Below are 24,108 nucleotides of genomic sequence, written 5' to 3' on the forward strand. Positions count from 1 at the left end.
TTTCTGTACCTTCACACTTAGGACTATGCCTGGTAACTGTGAAGTTTTGAAAATGCTAGTGGAACTAATTAATAACAGAGATCCATTTTTATTCAAGATGATGAATCTATTTTCACAGTGGTTAAACATTTAAAAATAAACAACACAAACACATTTTAAATTTTAATAAATTTGGTTATTTGTTATATATAACAAATTCCTAACATGTTATGCAAATATTATTTTAGTTATTGAATCACTGGATACTTAACCTCTGCACACACAGTTCCACTTCTATTAATAAGCATAAGATAAAGTTAGAAGTTTCTATGAAATTTTGATTTCTGAGTTCTTCCAAAACAGCAGTTGGGCATGGATACCTGGACAGTGTCAGCGAGGGCTCCAGCTTATTACTTGTTTGGTGTTTGGTTCTGAATAAATTACTTCCCTTTTCTGGATTTCTTTTAAGATTTATTCATTAATGCATACAAAAATTGGGGTACAGGCCAGATGTGCGGGAGGGTGAGAGGATTCAACAGAAAAAGAGTAGGGAACAGGACAGGCAGACGGACTGAAATACACTGCTGAGGGGAACAGCGGGTGAGACAGGAGAGGTCTGCTGCACCATATCTCCCTGGCCAGCCAGGGATCGAACCGGTGCCTCGGAGTCTGTAAACAGCTCCACAGCACTGCGCTCAATGCCTTGCGCCACCAGGGAGGACCCTGGGTTTCTTTATTCTCCAAAATAATCTCTAGCTCTACACTTCTATGATTCTCTTCTTCGAGGTATACTGAGAACGGATCCAGCAGAAGACAGACTATGACACCGTTGCTGTACTTTTCCCAGATGAGAACCACCCCCACTGGAGAGGTGGCTGGGAAGCCTGACTAAGCTACTGTTGCAACCAGCAAAAGGACAAGAGAGGAAGGCATTTATATTTTGCATTAGGAAATGTTCCTTAGGAGCCCTTAAAATTGTGATTTTTTTTATGTCTTATAATGCATTGAATATTCCTTTCTTTCTATTAAAACATTTTTTCTATGTCATAGTAAATTAACTCATAAAGTGAAGAGTATAGATTGCTGCCAGTTGGTTGCACTCTTTGTAGGAAGGAGCAATTTCTAGATTTAGAGGTAGAAAAATTTATCAGAGCCCTTTTTGCAATGAGTATACCCCACAAGAGGTATAAGTGGGGAGGGGCGATCACAAAGTGGTGAGAGCACAGTGGATTTTGGTGGTGGACTATCTGGGTGTTTGGTGGTGGGTGCGCTACGGTAACTACACTTGAAGGGGGCTCCTATATTTCCAAAATACAAACAACAGGGCCTCCCTGGTGGCGCACGGGGTTAAGCACAGCACTGTGAAGCTATCCGCAGCCTCTGCAGCACATGAATTCCATCCCTGGCCAGCCAGTGAGCCACCCACATGGTGCAGCAGACTTCTCCTGTTTGGCCTGCTGCTCCCCTCAGCAGTGTATTTCAGTAGATCTGCTTGTTCTGTTCCCCACTCTGTCTCTGGTGAATCCTCTCACATCCCACACCTCTGGTCTCTACCCCTAATCTTGTATGCATAAATAAATAAATTTTAAAAAATACAAACAACAATGTAAACCAACATTACAATAAAAATTTTTTTAAAGATTTTATTTATTTATACAAGAACCAGGGTACAGGCCAGCTGTGCTGGAGGGTGAGAGGATCCACCTGTGACAGAGTGGGGAACAGAACATGCAGACTGACTGAAATACACTGCTGAGAGGAGCAGTGGGCGCGACAGTAGAGGTCTGCTGCGCCATGTGAGACCCTCGCTGGCTGGTGGGGATCGAACCCGCGCTGCAGGGGCTGCGGACAGCTTCACAGTGCGGCGCTCAACCACCTGCGCCACCAGAGGAGGCCCCTACAATAAAAATTTTAAGAAGAAAAAAAAAGAGGGGGCATCCCTGGTGGTGCAGGAGTTAAGTCTCAGTGCTATCAAGCTATCGGCAGCCAGTGCAGCACAAGTTCGATCCCTGGCCAGGGAGCTGACTCACAAGGAACAGACCTCTCCTGCCTCGCCCATTGCTCCCCTCAGCAGTGTATTTCAGTAGATTTGCCTGTTCTGCTCCCCACTCTGTCTCTGGTGAATCCTATCAACCCCCATCCCCCACTGCACCTCTGGCCTGTACCCCATTTCTATGCATAAATAAATAAAATAAATCTGAAAAAAAAAGAGGTATATAACAAACATTTTAGGGAACTAACCAAAATGTAATTAAAGTAGATTTTAATGTACTGCAAAATGGTATAGTTTGAATTATTTGTTAGTTTTTTGGAGGAGGAGATAAGGTTTTTGAAAGTAACCTGTACCACATAACAAATCTATGACCTGACTAGGAGACTGACACTTACATGTTGCTGAAAAAGTCAGATAAAACTTTCACTGAGTGTGTAAAGTTTTGCATTAAGTATGTTGTGGCTCCATGTGGGATAAAAGAAACACTTCTTGCCTTTAAGCAACTCTGAGAAGGTATGGGTGAATTTTTGGAAGCAAAGTACAGTTTTCATTGGGAAAAACAAATCTGACATCAAAATTCAGGTATTTTTTTCATGGACTGCATTATTTTCAAAGAGTAGCATAGATTAAGTAATGAACTTACAATATTCTACTACCTTTTAAAGTTCACACTGCCTTGAAAGGAAATTTTTTAAAAGGTCACGCTTTATGTTCTGAAAAGCATTATTGTGCATTTGCATTTTCTGATTCTCCAATTAGTTTGTCTTTAAAATTTCTGTGTGGCCTAATGCAGATTCTTCCTAGATCACTTTTCAGTTCTACTTAGTGACTAGACTAGTACTACTTAGTGCTAGAATTTTTATATATAATTCAAAGGCATGTTCTAGAAAAAAGTTTGGAAATTCAGTCATAGACACTCCTTTCCTTTCTAGGTTGTTAAAGCCTGATGGTTTCCCAGGTTCCATAAAATTCCACCATGAGTATCTTTTGTTTGGGGGACAGGCACAAATAATAATGCATATCATCATCAAATCTCATTTAGTGCAAATAAGCAGGTATTGTAATTATTCCCAATTTATAGATGAGAAAATTGAGGGGCACAGGCATTTAAGGAAAACTTCCTGAAGTTACCATAGTAAATTTAGGGGTGCACCACCTTCCATGTCTCTATCTATAGGGCTTCCCCATTTTCTCCTTTGAAGCTCCTTCATCCAGGGTAAGGGAGATGCCATGACTTTTGCTTCCCTCTCTTGGGGATCCAGGGTAGTCTCTCTTTGGGAGTGGAGTTGGTGTGGTCCTCTGGAGGACTGGCAGGCTGGGGCAGTGTGGTGCAGTCCTTCGTTCTCCTGCTACATTCTCAGAGAACCGTAATGGAAGTCTTTGCTTGTTTCCTCTCGTCTCAGTTTGGCTTGAGAGTAGATTTTTGGTGCCACAGATGTAATTTCCCTTAGGTGATACAGACACAATGTCTTTGATCATGGAGAACAATGATTATTCTCCTGGAGAAATGTCCAGTTCTGACCTTTTTGATTTTCATTTGCAAAGGCAGCATTTCCTAATTCCTAACATCATTATCGCCTGAATAACCTTCACTAGTGTTTGTGTCATGTGCTGCCTAAACTTGCATGAAATCACTTTCTTTAAAAAGTCAGGAGAAAAAGAGGCATGTGATTAAATATATTTGTTTAATCCTTATTTTTTAGGGGGGAAAAAAGATTGACTTTTACATTCACGAACAAAGTTGATAGAATTAAGTGGGCCATTGTGAATGTATCGATGTAAGGACTTCCCATGAGTCAATTAAGGAAAGATACCGTCATTACTTGACATGGAATATTTGATAATGTACTTATTACTTATTTTTCCGTTATCTTATTTTAGGGTTTATCAAGATTTATATTAGCATCTTTTTCAGCCTACCACAATGGATTAGTATTTTAATAGAACCCTTCTTGAGTGGGTTCTTTGTGATAATTGTCATAAGGATTGCATTTCAATCATGTGGGAAGAGTGGGCAGAATTCATTTTCTTCCTCTACTGAGTCATTTAAGAAAAACATTGCACAAAACACGTGGTCTATTTAACTAAACATTGGGGACTAGGTTCTGTGTTAGGCGTTATCTAAGAACCATTAAAGGAGAATTGGATTTTTTTTTCCTCCAGTTTCTTTTCTGACTCCACTTAGTTAGGGAAAGCAGTATTGAAAAACACAATACTAGGATGGTTCTAGCTGATTAAATAGTTTCTAAAGTGGATCTGGTTAGAAAACGAGTTCTTAAGACATTGTATAATACGACGTAATCTAATTTTATAGCATTATCCCCCATTTCTGAAATTCTGTAAGTCATCTCTGGTTCAGCTATGACTTGTAATTTTAATGACATTTTGGATAATTGTAGATACAACTAGAAGAGCACTGTGGAATAAAAAGTATAACTGGGTCATTTAGCTCCACAATGTTTAACATGCCCCGAGCGTCCATTCATTGCACACACACATGCTTTTCTACAAATGTAAGCTAAAGCAAACACAGGAAACTGTATATCAGCTGAAAATTTAAATTCCACAGCAGGGAGTTCTAGAATGTATACCATATCTGAAAGTTAAATGAAAATAATCTCATGGAAGAATTTGAGGGTTAAAAAAAAAAATAATGGTTTAGAAAATGTGAAAAGCAAAACTATCCAAGAACAGAAAATAGAATGAGCTCTTTGCAGAGAGCAGGGAGGGCAGATCCAGAGACGTGCCTGCACTAGAACAGTGTTCAGCAAAGTATGTTTCAGACAATTTGGATTGTTTGTCAAAAAGATCCACCCTCTTGAGAGTGATTCAGTAGACTAGGAAACAACACTTTTAACAACTCTGTCTTGAAATGGTAGTTTTTAAACATATGTAATTTAGGCAACAGTGTACAAAGACGAGACGCTACTCCCTGCCCCTTTCTCTCCTCCATTGGCAGAAGCACATAATACACTAATGGTGGCACATCCACAAAGTGGTTCATGGTTATAAAAGAGAGCATGGAAATTTTGGCTTGGGGGTATGAGAAGACTTCACAGAAGAGATGATTTGATTTGTGTCTTCATGGTTCATGGTTGAACAGGAACATGCTTCTCAGAGAATGAGTTGGGAAGATGCATTCCAAGAAGTAGAATGTGCCAAGACTGTGTATAGAGGTCCAGAAAGACTGTGTTATCTAATGCTCTTGGAAGACAGAGGGCATGTGGTGTTGGAAAGACCCCAATTATCTAAATTACCGCTCACTGAAGAACTGCTTTCTCCTTAAATGCTTCCCTGCAAAGTTGCTCTCTACCTCTTGCAGAATATTCCCAAATACCCACCAATGATCCTTTAGTTAGAACTCATTATCAAGGCTGATACTATACCTGCGCTTTCGTAAAGTAACACTACTCATTTAACTTCTGGATTTGAGCAGAATGCTAACTTGGTGATGTTATTAAAACTGAGAAAAGTTTGGAATGACATTCTACTTTCAAATGAAAATAGTTCATACAGTTTCAGAGTTACAAAAATAAAAATACAGAGGTCGAATCTAAATACAACAAATCATATTTTTAAACTGGATGCTCAATAGCGAATACTTACAACAAGCATGACAGTACATGTAAAAATGTGTTCAGTGGCTTATAATGTCCATTTTAAATCCTCGAGGAGATAGACAATCCTCTTGTAACAAAATAGAACACTAAAATGAAATAAAACCTTAAATGCTGCTCTGCATGCATTCAGATATGCCACATTGATGGCATTATTTGTATACTGTATTACATAAGGTACACAGACTCAATATGTGTATATACAATATTAATAAATATTACAAATGTCATTTTTGCCTGAAGGAGACCAACAAGCTCCATCCCTGACAAGTCCACCAGAACCAGGATTAATGGATGACAGTGCTGAAAACTTGATGTTTCTTATTTGTGGCAGAATATATTTTCCAAAGATGGTTGCACCAACATTTAAACCGTTTCACATGTTCTTACATAACACTGACAATTCTCTATTGAGGGGTGCAGGTGTATCTCCCCTTTCCTAGAACATGGATGAGTCTATGATACAATAAGAGTGGTGCTGTGTGACTTCCAAGAACTTCTGATGATTATACCAATATTTATAACCTGTAGTGATTTGTCCAAGTAGATATTTTTCACCAGCTGTGAAGATCAAGGAATGGAGGTGGTAGACGACCTTGAGAGATCAGAGCTGTGCTGTTGCCTCAATATCACAAATAACATTGGTGACAAAGTCCCTTAACTCTTTCTTCATCTATGAAATTTTCCCGCTTGCTACCTCAGTAACTTCCAAGGCAAATACCATGGTTTAATTATTCCCTAAATATATATACCTTCTTGGAACATTTTATGTATTCTCTATAACCCTCAGTCTGAAGAAACTAAGGATTAAGAAGTTAAATGACTGGCCTACAGCTACACGCCTTCCTGCACAGGCAGACACCAGAAAGGGGATGCCACAGCCTTTTCCATTATACTGGACTTAAATACCTGCTGTGTGCACAGTGCTGCCTTGGACACCGAGTGACACAGAAGATGAGGTCCCTGAAGTGGAGACTGTTAAAGAGGAATTTCCATTTTTTTCATCAATGAGCTGATGTCAATGGGATGTGTAGGCAGGGATACAAGTACTAGGTGCTGTGGTTTGCTCCAGTAGGAAGCTTCATCTTAAATATGCTGATCCACTCGGTTGTATTATTCAGGCTTTTCCCGTGTGTTTCACAGAGCACTTAATTTAAAGTAACATTTCTGGTTTTTTTCTCATTAAAAAGGTAAATCATCTTCATAGGAGAAATTTTAGAAGCTGGAAGCAGTCAAAAGGAAAATTACTGGTTTGTGCACACATATAATAAATACACAAACACTTTTTATTTTGTCAAATATGGAATCACACTGTTTTCCAACCTACGTTTTTGTCAATAGCATGTCATAAAAATATCCTTCTATGTCAAAAATCTATATCTAAAATATAATTTCACACATACTATTTCATCATATAAATGTACGCCTGTGTTGATTCCTACAACTGGCACTGTATGACTGGACATTTAAATTGTTTCAGATGTTTTAAATGATGCTGCAAATAATATATTTATAGCTACCTCTTTCAACATTTCCATAATTTTGTTTTCATTAGGATGAATTGTCAGAAATTGCATTACTGGGACCGGTATTACTGTAGCAGGATGAACAGTGTCTTCCCTCAAATTCATGTCTACTCAGTACCTCAAAATGTGATCTCACCTGAAAAGTGTTTGCAGATATAGTTAGTTAAGATGAGATCATTCCCTTTTAGGGTTAGGCCAATGACTATCTTTAGAAGAGAAATCAGAGATACAAAGACACATACACAGAGAGAAGATGTCCTTGGAGGAAAGATCTCTGTGAAAATGGAGGCCAAAACTGAAAAGATACACTGCAAGCCTAGAATAAAAAGAATGGTGTGTGCCTGTCTATCTGTCTCTGTACCTATCTATCATCTATATATCTATGTATTTCTTTCTCTCTCTGTTGTTCTCTCTGTCTCTCTGGACATATAGAAAAAGATTTATTAAGGGGGTTTGGATCACTGGTAAGTCTCACAGCATGCTGTCTGCCAGACAGAGGCCCAGGAAAGCCAATAGCATAATCCAATCGAGTCTGAAGGCCTGAACACCAGGGAAGCAAATGATCAAGTCCCAGTCCGAGTCCAAAGGTCTGAGAACCACAAGTGCCAATGTCATGTCCCAGCCAAAACAAGTGCTGGTAAGGGTATCACTTACTGACTCTACCAGTTCAAATGTTCCAGAAACACCATCACAGTCATGCCCAGAAATAATTTTTCCCAGCTATCTGCATATCCTGGGCACATATAATTAGCCATGATGCCTGGTTTTCTGTTAAACGGATGGTCATTTGATCTAAGCGTTCTTTATATCTTGAGTTTTGGGTCATTTCTGTACCGTGGTGCTAATATTCTCTACATTTGTCATTTTTTGTTCAATGTTAGTATTTTTCCTTAAAAGTTTTTAAATAAATCAGTGTGTCCCCTGGGGTCATCTCTAGGTTTTTCCATCCCCCAAAATTAAGTAAATATCTAATGATATTTTATTTAATATTATCAGTTTATTTTTGTAAATTACAATTCTTATTCCATCAAAATTTAATAATTTTTATTTGGAAATAAAAAAAAATTTATTTGAAAAACAGCTTGTCAATATATGTTTTTAAATAATTGGGCAGTTTTGACAGCATTTATTAAGACATCTCTTTACATTAAAAATGCCAAAATTTGTAAAGTAAATCTCCTATCGTTTGTTGTGGTCGCTGTAGTTAACGGCCATTTTGAAATGTGATTCAATACTCTTTAGCTCACCCTTTTAAAGTGTACCTTTGGGACTCCCTGGTGGCCTAGGGGTTAAATCCCAGCACTATCACCTCTACAACCTGAGTTCAATCCCTGGCCAGGGAGTTGACCCACATGGCGCAGCAGACTCTCCTGTCTCGCCTTAGCAGTGTATTTCAGTCGATCCGCTTATTTTGCTCCCCACTCTGTCTCTGGTGAGTCCTCTCACCCCTCCCCTCCCTGCAGCTCTGGCCTACACCCCAGTTCTTCTGTGCAAATAAAAAACAAAGTGTACTATCAATTTTTTTATTGTTTAGTAGATTCACAGGTATGCAGCCACTGTTAGAATCAATTTGAAAATGTCTTACATCACCCCAAGAAGACATCCTGTATTTTTTTTTTTAAGATTGATTGATTTATTTATTTATATAAGCACAGGGTACAGTCAGAAGCGCGGGAGGGTGAGAGAATTCACCAGAGCCAGAGTGGGGAACAGAGCAGGCGGACTGACGAAATATACTGCTGAGAGGAGCAGCGGGCAGCAGGAGAGGTCTGAGCACCATGTGGGACCCTGGCCCAGCGGCCGGGAATAGAACTGACACTGCAGAGGCTGCGGGCAGCTTCACAGCCCAGCGCTCAACCGCTGTGCCACCAGGGGAGGCCCAAACACCCTGTATTCTTTAGCTATCATTCCCAGTCCTCCGACAGATTTCCCCATTTCTAGACATTTCACGTAAATGGAATCATGTAACACATATTTTGCGGCTAACTTCTTACACTTGGTATGTTTTTGAAGCTCACTCATGTTTCAGCATGTGTCAACACTTCATTCCTTTTTGTACCTGAATCACATTTTTGTATGGCCTAGCACGTTTTATTTCTCCATTCATCAGCTGATGGAAATTGGAGCTGTTTCCACTTTTTGGCTAAAATGAATAATGCTGCCGCGAACAGTCACAGACACACTCTCGTATAGACACCGGTTTTCACTCTCTAGGAATGGAACTGCTGGGTCCTATGTTATCTCTATATCTCTGTATTTGAGGAATTGGCAACTGTTTTCCAAAGTGGCTGCATTTTTTACATTCTTACCAGCAATGTATCAGGTTTCCAATTTTCCCACACACCCCAATGCAAGTTACTGTCTTTTATTATAAAATACAACAGGGCCTTCCCTGGTGGCGCAGGTGGTTGAGCGAGCAGTCAGCCTCTGCAGCGCGGGTTTGATCCCGGCTGGCTGGCGAAAATCCACATGGCGCAGCAGACCTCTCCTGTCTCGCCCGCTGCTCCCCTCAGCAGTGTATTTCGTCAGTCTGCCTGTTCTGTTCCCCGCTCTGTCTCTGGTGAATTCTTTCACCCTCCTGCGCATCTGGCCTGTACCTGGGTTCTTGTATAAATAAATAAATAAATCTTTTTAAAAAATATAGGCAAGACTTATATGACTTTCATGCAGTTTCAACTAGGGAGAACTACAGGTATGTTCATCAGGCCAAAAATGCTACAGTAGATTTAGAAGCCTAAGAATCATGGTGTAGATAAATGTTTCCAAAACAGTTACCAATATTTATCCCAAACATCAATCAGACAAGCCTTGAAGAATGGGTTTGGAAACTCCTCCAGTATCCAGGGATTTCAGCTTCTTCATCTCACCCTACCATGGTGCCCTTCTGACTCCAGGAGCATGTGGCATTAGCACAAGGTCTGCTTACAATACCAGACAAATCCTGTATACTCTCTGGACACTGGATGCTTATCTCCAGTATCACCAGAGCTCCTCCCACTCCCAGCATGAGGAACAAGACTGAAGTACAGGAGATCAAGCTTGGAGGGCTCACTGGCTGGTTAGGGACCATTTTCCATTCATATTGTCATATTTAATTTTTTAATATTTATTTATTTTATGCATACAAGAACTGGGGTATATGCCAGCGGTGGGGCGGGGGGGGGGGGGGGTGAGGATTCGCCAGAGTCAGAGTGGGGAATGGAACAGGCAGACTGACTGAAATACACTGATGAGGGGAGCAGCGGGTGAGACAGGAGAGGTCTGCTGCGCCATGTGGGTAGCTCTCTGGCTATCTAGGGATCAAACTCATGCTGCAGAGGCTGCTTATAGCTTCACAGTGTTGTGTTAACCCCTTGCGCCACCAGGGAGTCTCCCATATTATCACTTTTTTAAAACAGCCATTCTAGTGGATTGGAAATGGTATCTTAATGTGGTATTGACTTGCATTTCCCTGCTAGCTGATGCTGTTGAATAGTATTTTCCTGTGTTTACTGGCCATTTGTATATCTTCAATGGAAAAGTATCTATTCACAGCTTTTGCCTATTTTTTAATTGTGTTATTTGCCTTTGTTGTTTTTGAATTGTAAAAGTTCTTTATATATTTTGTATATCTGACCCTTCTCAGATATATGGATGACAGATGATTTCTCTTATTCTGTGGTTGTCTTTTCACTTTCTTGATGGTTTCCCTTGAAGCACAAATGTTTTTAATTTTGACTAAGTCCAATTACCTACTTTTCCTTTGGTGGTTTGTGCTTTTTGTGTCCTATTGATATTTACAAAATTGCCAAAATCAAAGTCAGAAGGATTTACACCTATTTTTCCCCCAAGAGTTTTATAGTTATAGATATTGTATTTTAGGTCTCTGATCCATTTTGAGTTGATTTTGTATGGTATGAGTAATAGCTCAAACTTCTTTCTTTTGGATGTGGATATACAGTTGTTTCGGTAAGACTGGTTGAAAAGTCAGATTGTTCTTTTCCTGTCGAATACTCTCAAAACCTTGTCAAAAATCAATAACCCACATGTATTGGCTTATTTCTGGACTCTCAATTCTATTTCATAGATTGGTATGTCTATTTTTATGCCAGTAATAGTCTTGATTACTGTAGCTTCTATAATTATTAAAATTAGAAAATGTGAGTCTTCCACTTTTGTTCTCCTTTTTCAAGATTTTGGCTATTCTGGGCATTTTCATACAAAATTCTTCACATACATTTCCTTGGACATGTGTTAGATTTTTTTTTTAGGGTAAATACCTTGAAGTGAAATTGTTGATTTTGTCAGTTTTGCAGTTCATTTTTCAGTATGTGTGATTATTTTTCTAATCCATGAGTAATTTTCCAGCAATGAGCATTGACTTGCCATTTTCTCAAATCCTCGCCAATACTTGGTTTTATGAAGCATACAAGGTTTTGTGAATTTGAAGTGTGTAAAATGGCACTCCATTTGAATTTCCCTTATATTATGGGAATTGAACAACTTAGAACAGTTATTGATCACTTGCATTTCTTTCATGAATAGCTTATAAGAGCCTTTGTCTGTTTCCCCAATATGTTATAAGTGATTTTCTCAAAGTTTTAGAGATATTTTCATAAATTCTTGATACTCATTCATTAATTACTTATTTTGCCATTATTTTCTACTAATTTGTAGTTTACATTTCACTTTACAAGAATTTCAAATATATAGAAGTCATTTTAATGTGCTCAAGTTATCGTTTCCTTTTATAATTTGTTGATTAAGCTTCATTTAAGAAAATATTTCTTAGTCTATTTCCTAAAGATATTTTCCTATGCCATCTTTTTAAAGTTTTATAGTTTCTGTTTAACATTTAGGTTTTATTCTTTTTGGAATCTGCTATTATGGGTGTGAAGTATGTATCAAATTTAATTTTTCTATGTTAAATTTTTTTTTATTTTATGTTCATTCCATTGATGAATCCTGCCTTTGGACACATTATTTTATATTTCTTCTTGAGTTGTTTTAATTTTTTTTATTTTTATGTATTTTGAGGTTATATTTTTAGACACATACCTATAGAATTGTTGTATCTGTTGGACCAATTTTTTTATAATTATGAAAAGTGCCTATTTAACTCTAGTAATACACTTCTACCTCAAAGTCTATTGTGTTTCTTATACTAAAGGTATTTCAGTTCTCCTTTCTTTTATCTTTTTTATTTTTTGGAAGATATTTATATGGTATATATTTTCCCATCTACTATCTTTCAACCTTTCTGTATTCTTATGTTCTATGTGTAACTCTTGAAAACAGCACAGATTTGGTTTTGTATTTTCCACTTTAAAATCTCTATATTTTCATTGGAAGAGGTGGCCCATTTATATTTAATGTAATTATTTATAAATTTGGGTTTAATCTGCTACCTTATTTTTTATTTATTCCACCCGTCCACATTTCTTTTGTCCTCTTTTCTTGACTTTTTTAGAATTGTTTGCTTTGTATTATTTCATTTTCCCCCACCTATTAACAGTTGGTAGTTACAGATTTCTGTTTGCCTACTGTATAAATCCCTAACTTTAACAAAAACTTACTAAATCAGAAAGTGGGTGGAGTTCCTGATTCAGTATGTTAGGATAGGACTTGAAAAAGCACATCTCTCACAAGTCCACAGATGATGCTGATTCTGCTAGTTCACTGATCACACTTTGAGAACCAATGGTTTGGAAGACAAAGTAGACTACGGATATGAGACCAGTGAAGAGATATTGAAATAATTTAAGTAAATGATAATGTCCTGTTATAGGGGAGTGGCAAAGAATGATGACACCATAGATAGAAATACAATAATCCAGGATAGAAGCAAGTTTGGGGGAAAGATAAATTTTGTTGCATTTTGAGGATGTAGCTCTCACTAAATGGTATTACTACCTGATTTTCCATTCCTTAGAATTATTCTCAAACAAAGTTGCATTGGTAAGACAATTATATAAATATATGTAGAAAAAAGGAAAAAACTAGATTAAACCTCTATGATTTAGGGCTTTAATTTTCTCTAGTGAAATACAGTATCAATATATATGGCTGCAGCACAGTTAGATCATAACTAGTAAATTGGACCTTGGATAAGGTTTCAAAGTCCACTTTGTCTATTACATCAGTTAGATGAATGATAAAGAAAATTAAATGAACGTTTATTCCGTCAAACATTCTTGTGTATACAGAGACCTTCTAGTGGCCCAATCTGCTGGGTTCTGATGCTGAACAAAGCAAATACTTGGATGAATTTGAATTTGTTCATTTACAAAATAGTCACAAAAATAATTTTATAAACACATGATTTTCAATTTATAACTCCTGTTATTTTAAAAGAAAAGAAGATACCACTACAACTCGAAAGCACAAATTTTTACACACTAATATATGTAACTTAGAGAATCCCTAAGGCACAACATGACAACTATGCAATAATAAAAATCATTCTGCTCAATATTTTACTGTAAGTATGGTTTATTGTAAATATAAAGATACTATTTATCTAGGAACTAAAAAAATCAATCCAAGGTAAATAAAACTTCATGAATGAGTGCCAAAAGCATTCTTGATAAACAAAATGTGTCAACAATTTACAAAAATGAGCTTTATAAGTCCGAGACAACTTTATGATAAAATAAATGCATTTTCCCCAAACTATATCTAAAACAAATTGGGATAGCCCAAAAAAAGTAACAACAAAAAAACATGATTAGTGCTTTAAATACATCATTGTTGGACAGCTTACAAACAAATGAGATCTTCATTAGTAACACCCACAAAAGATTTAACAGTGAATGATGAAAAGTGATATGAGACAGAAAGATCCTAGCAGCCTGCAGATTAAATTGTTGCTAGAGAGCTATAATATATCTGGATCTTAATATGTTCTGACCAAGTCTCTAACTATCTGGTCATATGAGCCATCAACACAGAAACCTTCCTTGGCTTCTGTATTAGTTTCCCATTGCTGCTACACCACAAACTTAATGGCTTAAAACAACACTCACTCACTACTCTGGAAGTCAGAATTCCGAAGTGGGTCTCACTGAGTGAAAAATCAAAACACCAGCTGGGCTATATTCCTTTCTGTGGCTCTAAGGAAGAATCTACTTTCTTAGAGAAGAAGCTGCTGTATTCCTTGACTGTAGTCCCCTTCTGTATCCCAAGCTAGCAGTGGCCAAAAAGTCCTTATCAAATTGCATCACTCAGATCTCCTTCTTCAGGTTTATAAGGGACTTTGTGATAACACTGAGCCCTCCAGGATAATCTCCCCATGTTAATACCAACTGAGTAGCACCTTTAACTCCCCTTTGCCAAGTAACAAGATATTGACAGGTTCTAGGATGAGGACTTCGTGGGGTGGGGCTGAGGGTGAGGGTATTATCCTTTCACCACGATTCTCAAGGACTTTCACATCATTGGCTCCAATTTTCTCTCCTGCCTCACTCCCAAGACGCTGCTCTTTGCGCCCTGCGTTCCAGCCACGCAGTCTAGCTGCTGAAAATGGGGGAAACACAAGCCGCCCTTGCAGGACTCCACAGCTCCGATCCTCGTGTTTCCTCTTCCCTGATGGTCTTTTCATTCCCTCCCACTTTGCCCTCCCACCACGGTAAAAATACTATTCATTCTCAAAATTTAATGGCAAGTGTTTCATTCTCCAAGTAGCTTTTCCTGTACTCTCTTTCCTCTAGATGTCCACTTTCCTCTAGATTGAGCTTCTCTATAGAATCTGACATTTTTGGCTTATTGGATAGTTATTTGTGTCTTCATCTCCAATGCTAGATAATCTCTTGGAGGGCAGAAAGTCATGGCCTCATATTCACTTGTCTGTGTGTCAGGCATTCATGCAAACCCCCAAACTCCTCTAGTTTTCCCATCTAGAAAAATTATCATCCAGTGGTGCTTTCCACAAACCCTGGAGTCATCCTCCGCTCCCTTTCCCTCATTCCTCACATCTAACCCATCCGCACCCCTTACTGATACTACCTTCTGCTCTAAGCTCCCCTCACCTACTGGACTCCCAGTTTCCAACCTTAGCTCCCTTCTCTCACCCTGCACAAGCAAGCATGTTTCCACATGCATGCATGTGTGTGTGTGTGCGCGTGCGCGCACACACACACACACGCACACACAAATTCTATTCTCAGCTCAGCAGCCAGAGGTATAATTTAAATTTTGTCTATCTAAATCTGATTATATCTCAGTTCTGCTTAAAGTCAGACAGTTTATCATCGTGTTTAGAACAGACCCAAAATCTTTATCTTGTTCTCTAAAGCCCTAAGCTCCTCTCCCAGTGTTCTTGCTTTGTTCACCATGGTCTCACCTCATTGTCATCCTCACTGTTCGTCTGGCAGTCACTTGTCTCAGGGCCTTTGCACTTGCTGTCCCCTCAGGCTGTGGCCCACTCTGCAGACAGACACATGATTCACTCCTTCACATCCTTTAGGCTCCACTGCTCCCTCCTGCTCTGAGTCTTTGTGTAAATGTCACCACAGCCATCTCCCTGACTATCCTATGCAAAGAGCAGCCCTTTGCTTCTTCCACCACTATCTCTACCCTCATGCTGCTCAAATGTTCTTTACACACATATCGTCACATTATAAATGTCTTTGTCTGTCACCCTCTTGAATATGTAAATACAATGAGGGCTGAGACTTTATTTTGATCTCTACTCTAGTTTTAGAACCTGAAAGCATGCAGAGCACAGAGCAGGCATTTAATAAATAGGTGCACATGAATAAAATCTTCTTTCTGTGTCCTCTTGTTTCTTGTCGATTTTTTGAATCATAATAGATACTGAGGAAGTATTTGCAGAACTGAATTTTATGTACATACCAAAAAGTACTTAAGGAGCCTCCCTGGTGGCACAAGGGTTAAGACGCAGCATTATGAAGCTATCCTCAGCCACTGCAGCTGGTCATCCCCAGCCAGGGAGATGACCCACATGGCGCAGCAGACCTCTCCTGTCTCGCCCGCTGCTCCCCTCAGCAGTCAATCCTTCTGTTCTGTTCCCCACTCTGTTTCTGGTGAATCCTCTCACACCCCCACACACCTCTGGCCTGTACCCTAGTTCTTGTATATATAAATAAACAAATCTTTAAAAAAAAGTATTTAATATAATCATCAGTGATAAAACAACCATAATAAACCACTTTTTCATGGAGAAATAAAGATGGTAGCAAAGTCATTACAAATGAGCCTTTTTACTTCATTTTGATATGATGTACCTCCCAAGGGAACAAAGTATATCACACTGAACATTTATTCACAAGGATGGAGTGCAGAAATTAAGCCCACCAGGGCCTCCCTGGTGGCACAAGGGGTTAAGTCTCAGCACTATGAAGCTATTGGCAGCCACTGCAGCACAAGTTCCATGATTCCTGGCCAGGGAGGTGACCCACATGGCACAGCAGACCTCTCCTGTCTTGCTGCTGCTCCCCTCAGCAGTGTACTTCAGTAACTCTGCCTGTTCTGCTCCCCACTCTGTCTCTGGTGAATCCTCTCACCCCCGACCACTGCACTTGTGGCCTACAACCCAGTTCTTGTATGCATAAATAAATAAATCTTTTTAAAAAATTTTAAAAAAAGGAATTAACCCCACTAGATTACACCATCTACAAGGGAAGTTGGAGGTGAGAGGGAGAAGGGGGCATTAGCATGATGTGAAGAAAACCCAGAAAATGACCTTAAGCCAGGAAGGCCTGTAAATTAGTTTCAAGTGGTGCACTTAAAGCCTAAAGCCTCTTCTGGTTCCACCTGTTTCTCTTCTAGTCAATGTGTTTCTCTCACTTTTACAGTACTGACTTCTTAGAGAAAGATTTTTGTCCTTTGTTTCTAGGTTTTTTATATGAGATAGAAAAACACCTCAAGTGCTCACTTTGGCAGCACATATACTAAAAATTGGAATGATGCAAGAAAAAAAAGAAAAAGAAAAACATCTCAAAATCAACATATTCACCTACTCTGTTCCACATGCAAAGAGGTCAGTTTTTAAAAATCATCGTTTTTTGGTCATTCAATGTATGAATATAAAAGCAAATGTCTTGCACTGCATAAGTGTATTTAAATTAACCAATTTTAAATGAACATTTCCACACTAATATGAAATGGTATTCTTCTTTTCCTTCAGAATTCCCTGAAATCCCTGCTCTATACTAGCTCCCTATATTCAGCTGGATTGGTAATATCCTTTAACCTAGAAACAGAAATATAAATCACAATGAGTCCTCTTGGTTCTGATTGTGCTTTTCTTGCATAAAAGATGAATGTATTTTCTTTTTTTTTAAAGATTTATTTATTTATGCATATACAAGAACTGGGGTACAGGCCAGAGGTGCAGAGGGTGAGAGGATTCACCAGAGACAGAGTGGGGAGCAGAATAGGCAGACTGACTGAAATACACTGCTGAGGGGAGCAATGGGCAAGATAGGAGAGGTCTGCTGAGCCATGTGGGTAGTTCTCTAGCAGGCCGGGGATCAAACTTTTGCTGCACAGGCTGCAGATAGCTTCTCGGTGCTGTGCTTAACCCCTTGGGCCATGAAGGAGGCCCAAGAAGAATGCTTTATTTTTTTTTTTTTTTTTGTGGGACCCTCGCCGGCGGCCAGGGATCAAGCCAGCGCTGCAGAGGCTGTGGGCAGCTTCACAACCCAGCGCTCAACCGCTGCACCACCAGGGGTGGCCCAATGAATGCATTTTCTAAGCCACTTATTTCTGTTCTTTCTCTGTGTTAGAATTACTTTTAGAAATTTAAAAAAAAAAAAAAATCAGTGCCCTGGACCAACCCAAGTGCAAGTGGCCATCTCTGAGGCATGGACACAGGCATCAGAATTTCTTTTTAAAGTACCCCCATGTGCGGCCTCCCCGGTGGCGCAGTGGTTGAGCGCTGGGTTGCGAAGCTGCCCGCAGCCTCTGCAGCGCCGGTTCAATCCCCGGCTGCTCCCCGGCCACTGGAGGATCCCCGGCTGCTCCCCGGCCACGGGAGGAGGGTCCCACATGGCGCCGGGGAGGAGGGTCCCACATGGCGCGCAGACCTCTCCTGCCGCCCGCTGCTCCCCTCAGCAGTGTACTTCGGTCCTTCTGCCTGCTCTGCTCCCCGCTCTGGCTCTGGTGAATTCTCTCACCCTCCCGCGCTTCTGACTGTACCCAGTGCTTGTATAAATAAATAAATAAATAAATAAATAAATCTTTGAAAAAAAATAAAAAATAAATGAAAGATACCTAAAAAAATAAATAAAGTACCCCATGTGAATCTATGGGGCAGACCAAGTGGTGAGCTAATGCTCTCAGCAGGCACGACTATGAGTCACACAGACATATAATGTGTTGAAGGGAATAGCAGCACGGGGAAGTGGACCCTAAGATTTTGCTGTGGTTAATTCATGGAGTAGCACATTGTCCTGAGGATAATTATTGACATGAATACTATTATCTATTATATGATTGGATACAGTGATTACTTTAGACTATAAGGATGTGATTCAAACCACAAATAAGTTGAATAGGACTAAAAGGTATTTAAAAGAAATTATTTGTAAAAGATCAAAATTATTCACACTATATTCTTTGGCTCTCTACGGCCTAAGAAATATTGCAATATTCTTTCCCCTTCCCTAGTGTTCACTTTAATTAATGCACCAAACTCAAGGGAGGAGCGCTGGTCTTGTTCTCTAAGTGTGGTTCTTGTGATAGTGGGACATTAAGAAGAAAAGTCTGAAGAGTAGGGGAAAGCCCTGGTGGTGCAAGGGGTTAAGACCCAGCACTGTGAAGCTATCAGCAGCCACGATAGCATGAGTTTGATCCCTGGCCAGGGAGGTGACCCACATAGCCCAGTAGACCTCTCCTGACTCTGGCCTGTATCCCAGTTCTTGTATGCATAAATAAATAATTTTTTTAAAAAGTTTGAAGATTAGGATCCATGACATTGTCAGGAATCAAAATATTCTACAGAGACTATGGGTGGAGGACCTAAGCTTTCAATCAAGAGGTAAGGAAAGGTAAGGTCAGGTAAGGTAAAGAAAGCTCTAGGCAGTCAAGATGCAACAGGTATAGGCAATGGAGTTTGCCTAATCGTGTTGACACTGTGGAAACATTCTGCTTATGGACTGGACTCTGGCACAATATTTTGGTCATGTTGAATTTTTCTGTCCCTGCTTACAAGAGCTTCAAAACTGAGAATTTAATGGTCCAAAAGTAGAAAAGTAACTGCAAACTTATTTTTCCATAAATGCTACAATGCAATCATGATTTGGAGAGAGATATATGCTGATTAGGTGAGGAAACCTTAACTAAATCGACCGGGATGTTGTTGACCGCTTTTCTGTAACATAAATATGTCTTTCTGCAATACCCTGAACACTTTGTAAAATACTAATTTGCTTGGCTACCTCTTCAAAACCATTGTTGCCAGGATGTGAACTGCCATTGGAAGAAAGATTATTTGCAACAATGAGAAAGAGAATCTTAGTATTGCATAAAACATTATTGTATAAAACATTATGACTGTTTCCAAGTGATTCATAAATCTATGTTCTAAAGATCACAGTTTACTTTATCTGCCAGAGTCTTCAAAATTGCCTGGAAATTGTCAAATAGCCTTTTTGTAGTAAATTAAAATTTTTCAATATCTTGTTTAGCTAGTAGCCATTTACTGGTCTGTTTGCATGATTTATGAGTGCCTGACAAATTATCTTAAAGTAATTAGTAATGTTTCATCAACTGTAACACCTCCTAAGTGATGGTTTACCATACAATTTCTAAGTAATTATTACTGCTTGGCCCTTTTCTTTCATAATAATGGTTTAATCCTGGAAAAAAAAAAACAAAAACCAAAACGATGCTTCTAAACCCCTCAGATTTCTTTTGAAATCCCTGAGCAATAAGCATATAAACTTGTCACATTTGCCCTGTATGTACAGATTCCTTCCTTTCCACTCGGCTTCCCTGCTCGATCTTCACACACAGTCCTTACAAAAAGGGAGAACGTCAGTAACTTTAACGAAGACACACACCTTTACTTTGAGAGTGAAACAACAAGGACAGTAAAAAAGACCAAGAAAAGCAGAGAAAATCCTTGCAGAACAAGGTGTACTACAAAGCTGAATTAGTTCACAGACCCAGGACACTGCTTTTTATAAGTTTTTCCTCTACTGGGAGCAATTTTCTGAGTCTTCCTCTCTGCTCTCCATCCCTGGAGCCCTAACCAGGTTTTATTATTTTTTTTTTTCCTTTTTGGCTCGTGAGAACGAAAAAAATAAAGTTGCCAGGGAAAGAATATTCGGTACATTTCACAGAGGGTGTTCTATTTCCAGTGTTTTACCGTTCTCCAGATGGTTCCTGAGAGTCCGTAGACACACAGAGTCACTAGACTCCTCGTAGACCCTTTCGAGACTCTATGCATGAATACTAGGAGCCCTCGGTCCCTCCCCAAATAACCCACACCGAATTTCGCCTGACTGTCGCCTTGTCAAGCCTCAAAAACTCATCGTTGGACTCCAAGCTGCAAACGGCTGTCCAGAGTTAAAAGGCAAGGGAGCCTCACCTTCCAGGGTGCTGAAAGCACCCCTTCACCTCCCGAGATGAGTTCTCCACGCGGCTAGTAGCAGGGAGGGGTCGGAACTAAGGGCTCCAGAGAGGAGGTGGATCCCCGCCACCCACCGGCTTCAACACACGCAAAAGTTAACTTTCGGCTCCTCGCACGTCCCCCAAACCCGTCCTGCAGGGAGGGGCCCGCCCCGACCTGGGCGCTGACCTCAAATTCCGAAACCAGACGAAAGAGGTGCGTCCGGAAAGCCTCGGGGCGCACAAGCCGCTCCGCGAGGCAAGAGCCGGGGGGGCTCCTGGAGGTGCCCCCCACCCGGGGCCTGAGTCCAGCTGGGGCTGCCGCGCCTCCCTCGCCAGGTCTCCCTCTGACGCTCCCCAAACCTCCAGCCCGCGCAGGGCCGAGGCGCCCCCGCGGGGCGTCCTTACCTTGGGGTTGGTCAGGAGCTGCTGCTCGTCGCTGTGCAGCAGCGCCCTGGAGTTGGACTCGGAGTTGTTCACGTAGACCTGGACGCAGGGGTACTGCGAGGTGCCCCGGCAGTCGGCGCCACAGGTGAAGGTGCACTCGAACACCTCCCCGATCTGCTGCACCGACAGCACCGTGCAGTTGGCCGCCGTGGCTTGCAGATCCTGCAGCGCGGGACTGAGCCAGCAGAAGCCGAAGATGAAGAGCGACACGACGCCGGAGATGATGAGGAACAAGCCGAGCCGGATGCTCTTGTCCTCGGCTTCCGTGTACTCGTAAGCCACCCGGAGCTTCGCCATCGCCCCCCACTCGGGCGGCTGGCGCGCTCCCCCCGCCCCCGCCCGCCCCCGGCGCCCAGCCCGACCGCCCCGGGCGGGAGGAGCCGCGGCCGCCGCGCGACAGCAGGGGAGTGGGCGGCGAGGGGGCGCGCGCGAGAACAAAGGGGCCGCGCCGGCGACGCCCCAGGCGGCGGCAGCGCCCCCCGCCCCGCGCCGCCGCCCGGGCCCCGGAGGCTCGCGGTGCCGCCGCCGCTTCAGAGCCTCCAGCACCCTCGGGCGCGAGGAGCGCTCCGGCGGCTCCGGCCTCCAGCGCCCCCTGCCAGCCTCCGCCCCCGCGCTGTCCCCGCCTCCCCCACCCCGCCTCCTCGCGCCCGGCGGCCCCCCGTCGCCATCGCCCGCCCGCGGTGGCCCCGCGCACCAGCCCGGGAGCGGCCCCGAAGCCAGCGGCGGCGGCCGGGGGGCAGCCCGGGGGCTCCCCCGCGCGGGAGGCGACGCCCGCCCGGCCCCGCCCGCGGCCGACCCGGGCGCTCCCGCCCCGCCCCGCCCCGCCTGGGGGCGTCCCGGGTGGGCAGGGGCTGGCGCGCCCCGGCGGGGACGGCGGGGGCTGGCGGCGGGCGCCCCGGGCGCGGCTGGCGTCCGCGCGGAGGGTCCGAGGGGCGCGCCCGGGAGCGCCGCGGCCGCGCGGGAGTGGAAGTCTGGAGGACAGCGGAGCGCGAGTGGGCGCAGCGCCGGGGCGCGGCGGGAATCTTGAACGCCGGGCGCGGATTGGTCGGCCTGCGGGCGCGGCGAGCGGCGCCCGCCGCGGGGGGCTCCCGGGAGGCGCGCCCGCAGCGCGGGGGACCCCGGCGCGGCCCGCCCCGAGGACTGGCGCGGAAGCCCCGCGGCCGGCGGCGGGTGCGGGGACGCGCCCCGGGACGCCCCGCCGCCGGTTCCCACGCCGCGGGGTGGTCCGCTGCCCCCGCCCCCAGCCCCCACGCCGGCAGCGAGTGGGGTAACGGTCCAGCCGCGGGGTCCCGGCTCCCGCAACCGCCCCGGCGCTGACCCGCGCGGGACCCGGCCGGCCCCGCCCCGAGTGCGGCTGCGGGGAGCGAGACCCGCGCGTCCGGAGGCGTTGGCCGTGGAGGCGCTCGGGGCAGGAGCCCGCAACTGGCCAGATGTGGACACCGCTGCTGGGGCCCTGGGAGGCTCTTGAGGCAGCTTGAGGCCTTCTGCACCCAAGATGACCCCAAGTCTGTTTGCCCCAAAGCTGAAGCTGACTGAGTAGCAGCGGAGGAAACGAAAGACTTGCGCCCCGAGACACCACTTTTCCCCATCAGGACGGTCCCCTAACTCCAGGACTGCCGAGAACAGCATCCTTTCTGTTCTGTTTCCCTCTTTAGGAGGCTGCCACCCTTGGCCCGCCCGGGGATTGGGAGGTGAGCTTTCCAGGAGCGCTGTGCAAGGCGACAGTCGCGTGCAGACCCACTTTGGGACAGGTATCGTTTCTAGAGCCGCGTTCTGCTCTCAGTTCTTACCGTTGCTCCCTCCACCTTTTTTTTTTTTTTTAAATGTATAAAAATTTAAGATTTTTTTTTCCAAACCACACTTTTAACGTATTAAACTTGACTGTTTCGACCTACATTTTGAAGAATCAGATTGCTTACTTCTTTGCAAAATATATAAACATTTATTACTTGGTTTGCAAGTCCCAAAGGAATGTACTCTTAGTTGCATTCAGTTCTGTTCCTGGTGAAGGTGGAAACACCTAATCATGAAATTCTTCACTTCTCTTCCTTGGTTTTCCAGTGTTACTTAATGGGATATGTTCCTTCGAAGTACTACATTCCTTTATGTGATAGGTAATAGTATTTCCAAACAAGGGGCAAATCGAGTTATTGGGTTTTTCTCTGCAAATCAAATTTAATGACAGGAAGATCCTATTTTTTCTGAATAAGAAGATGCCAGGGAGCCGCTATACTTTAATATCTTTCAAGTTTTCAAAGAGTAGATTTCTTTCTTTACTTTAGGATCATTATTTTCTTCTTTTCCTGTTGGCATAAAGACAATTGTTAGTAACTACATTCCCTGAAAGAAACTTCATTTTAATAGTTGAAATACTTAACCTGGGCTCCCAGATCTTCACAATGAACTTTCCAAGTGCAGGTTAATATGTCTTGCTTTTCAAGAAGGCTAAAGGGAGTATAAGATCTGAGGAAGTGGTACGCAAATAACAAGATCCAATTATCTTACTTGGTATGCTCAAGCTTAACCTTGAGACTGGATTAACTCTTTACTAGGGCTCATAAGACAGCGATGAGGGTGTATAAGAATAATTAAATGTAATAAAATATTTGGCATTTCCAGAGCTTGAGAAGTTCTGTGAATGAACCCTCTGCCTCAAAACTAAAGCAAAATGGTCTAAGTTGAGAGAAGAAATGTCAGAAAATTCTGTCTTAATCTAAAATCTTAAGTACTTTTAAATTCATTTTTCAAGTTCTGCATTTAGTAACTTTCTTTCCTTCTAATTATTCTTAAAATATTTGAAGAAACCACTGCCATGTAGCCTTCTGTTTTTTTAAACAGTTACTTTTCTTATTTCCCATCTTTAAATTAGCTTGCTTCTTTAATGAACCTTGGGGTTATCTTCATGTTTTTCTTATTGATAACCAAACTTGTCAAAGGATTTCACAATTTCTACTTTATCTATAATGAAAACACTGTTTTTGTTACTTTTGAG

General features: G+C 42.3%; 1 protein-coding gene across 1 annotated transcript in view; it reads right to left on the bottom strand.

Annotated features, from left to right (window-relative positions):
* KCNMB4 (potassium calcium-activated channel subfamily M regulatory beta subunit 4) overlaps window positions 1-21,729 on the bottom strand; it is a 50,801-nt gene extending 29,072 nt beyond the window's left edge. Inside the window, exon 1 of the mRNA XM_037513995.1 lies at window positions 21,078-21,729. Within this exon, the coding sequence (XP_037369892.1) occupies window positions 21,078-21,413 (336 nt within the window). The 5' untranslated portion in view covers window positions 21,414-21,729. The remainder of the gene's footprint in view (window positions 1-21,077) is intronic.
* Window positions 21,730-24,108: the final 2,379 nt, after the last annotated feature.

The sequence above is a fragment of the Talpa occidentalis genome, unplaced genomic scaffold (assembly GCF_014898055.3).
Source record: "Talpa occidentalis isolate TD23 unplaced genomic scaffold, MPIMG_talOcc4v2.1 talOcc4.16, whole genome shotgun sequence".
NCBI lineage: Eukaryota > Metazoa > Chordata > Mammalia > Eulipotyphla > Talpidae > Talpa > Talpa occidentalis.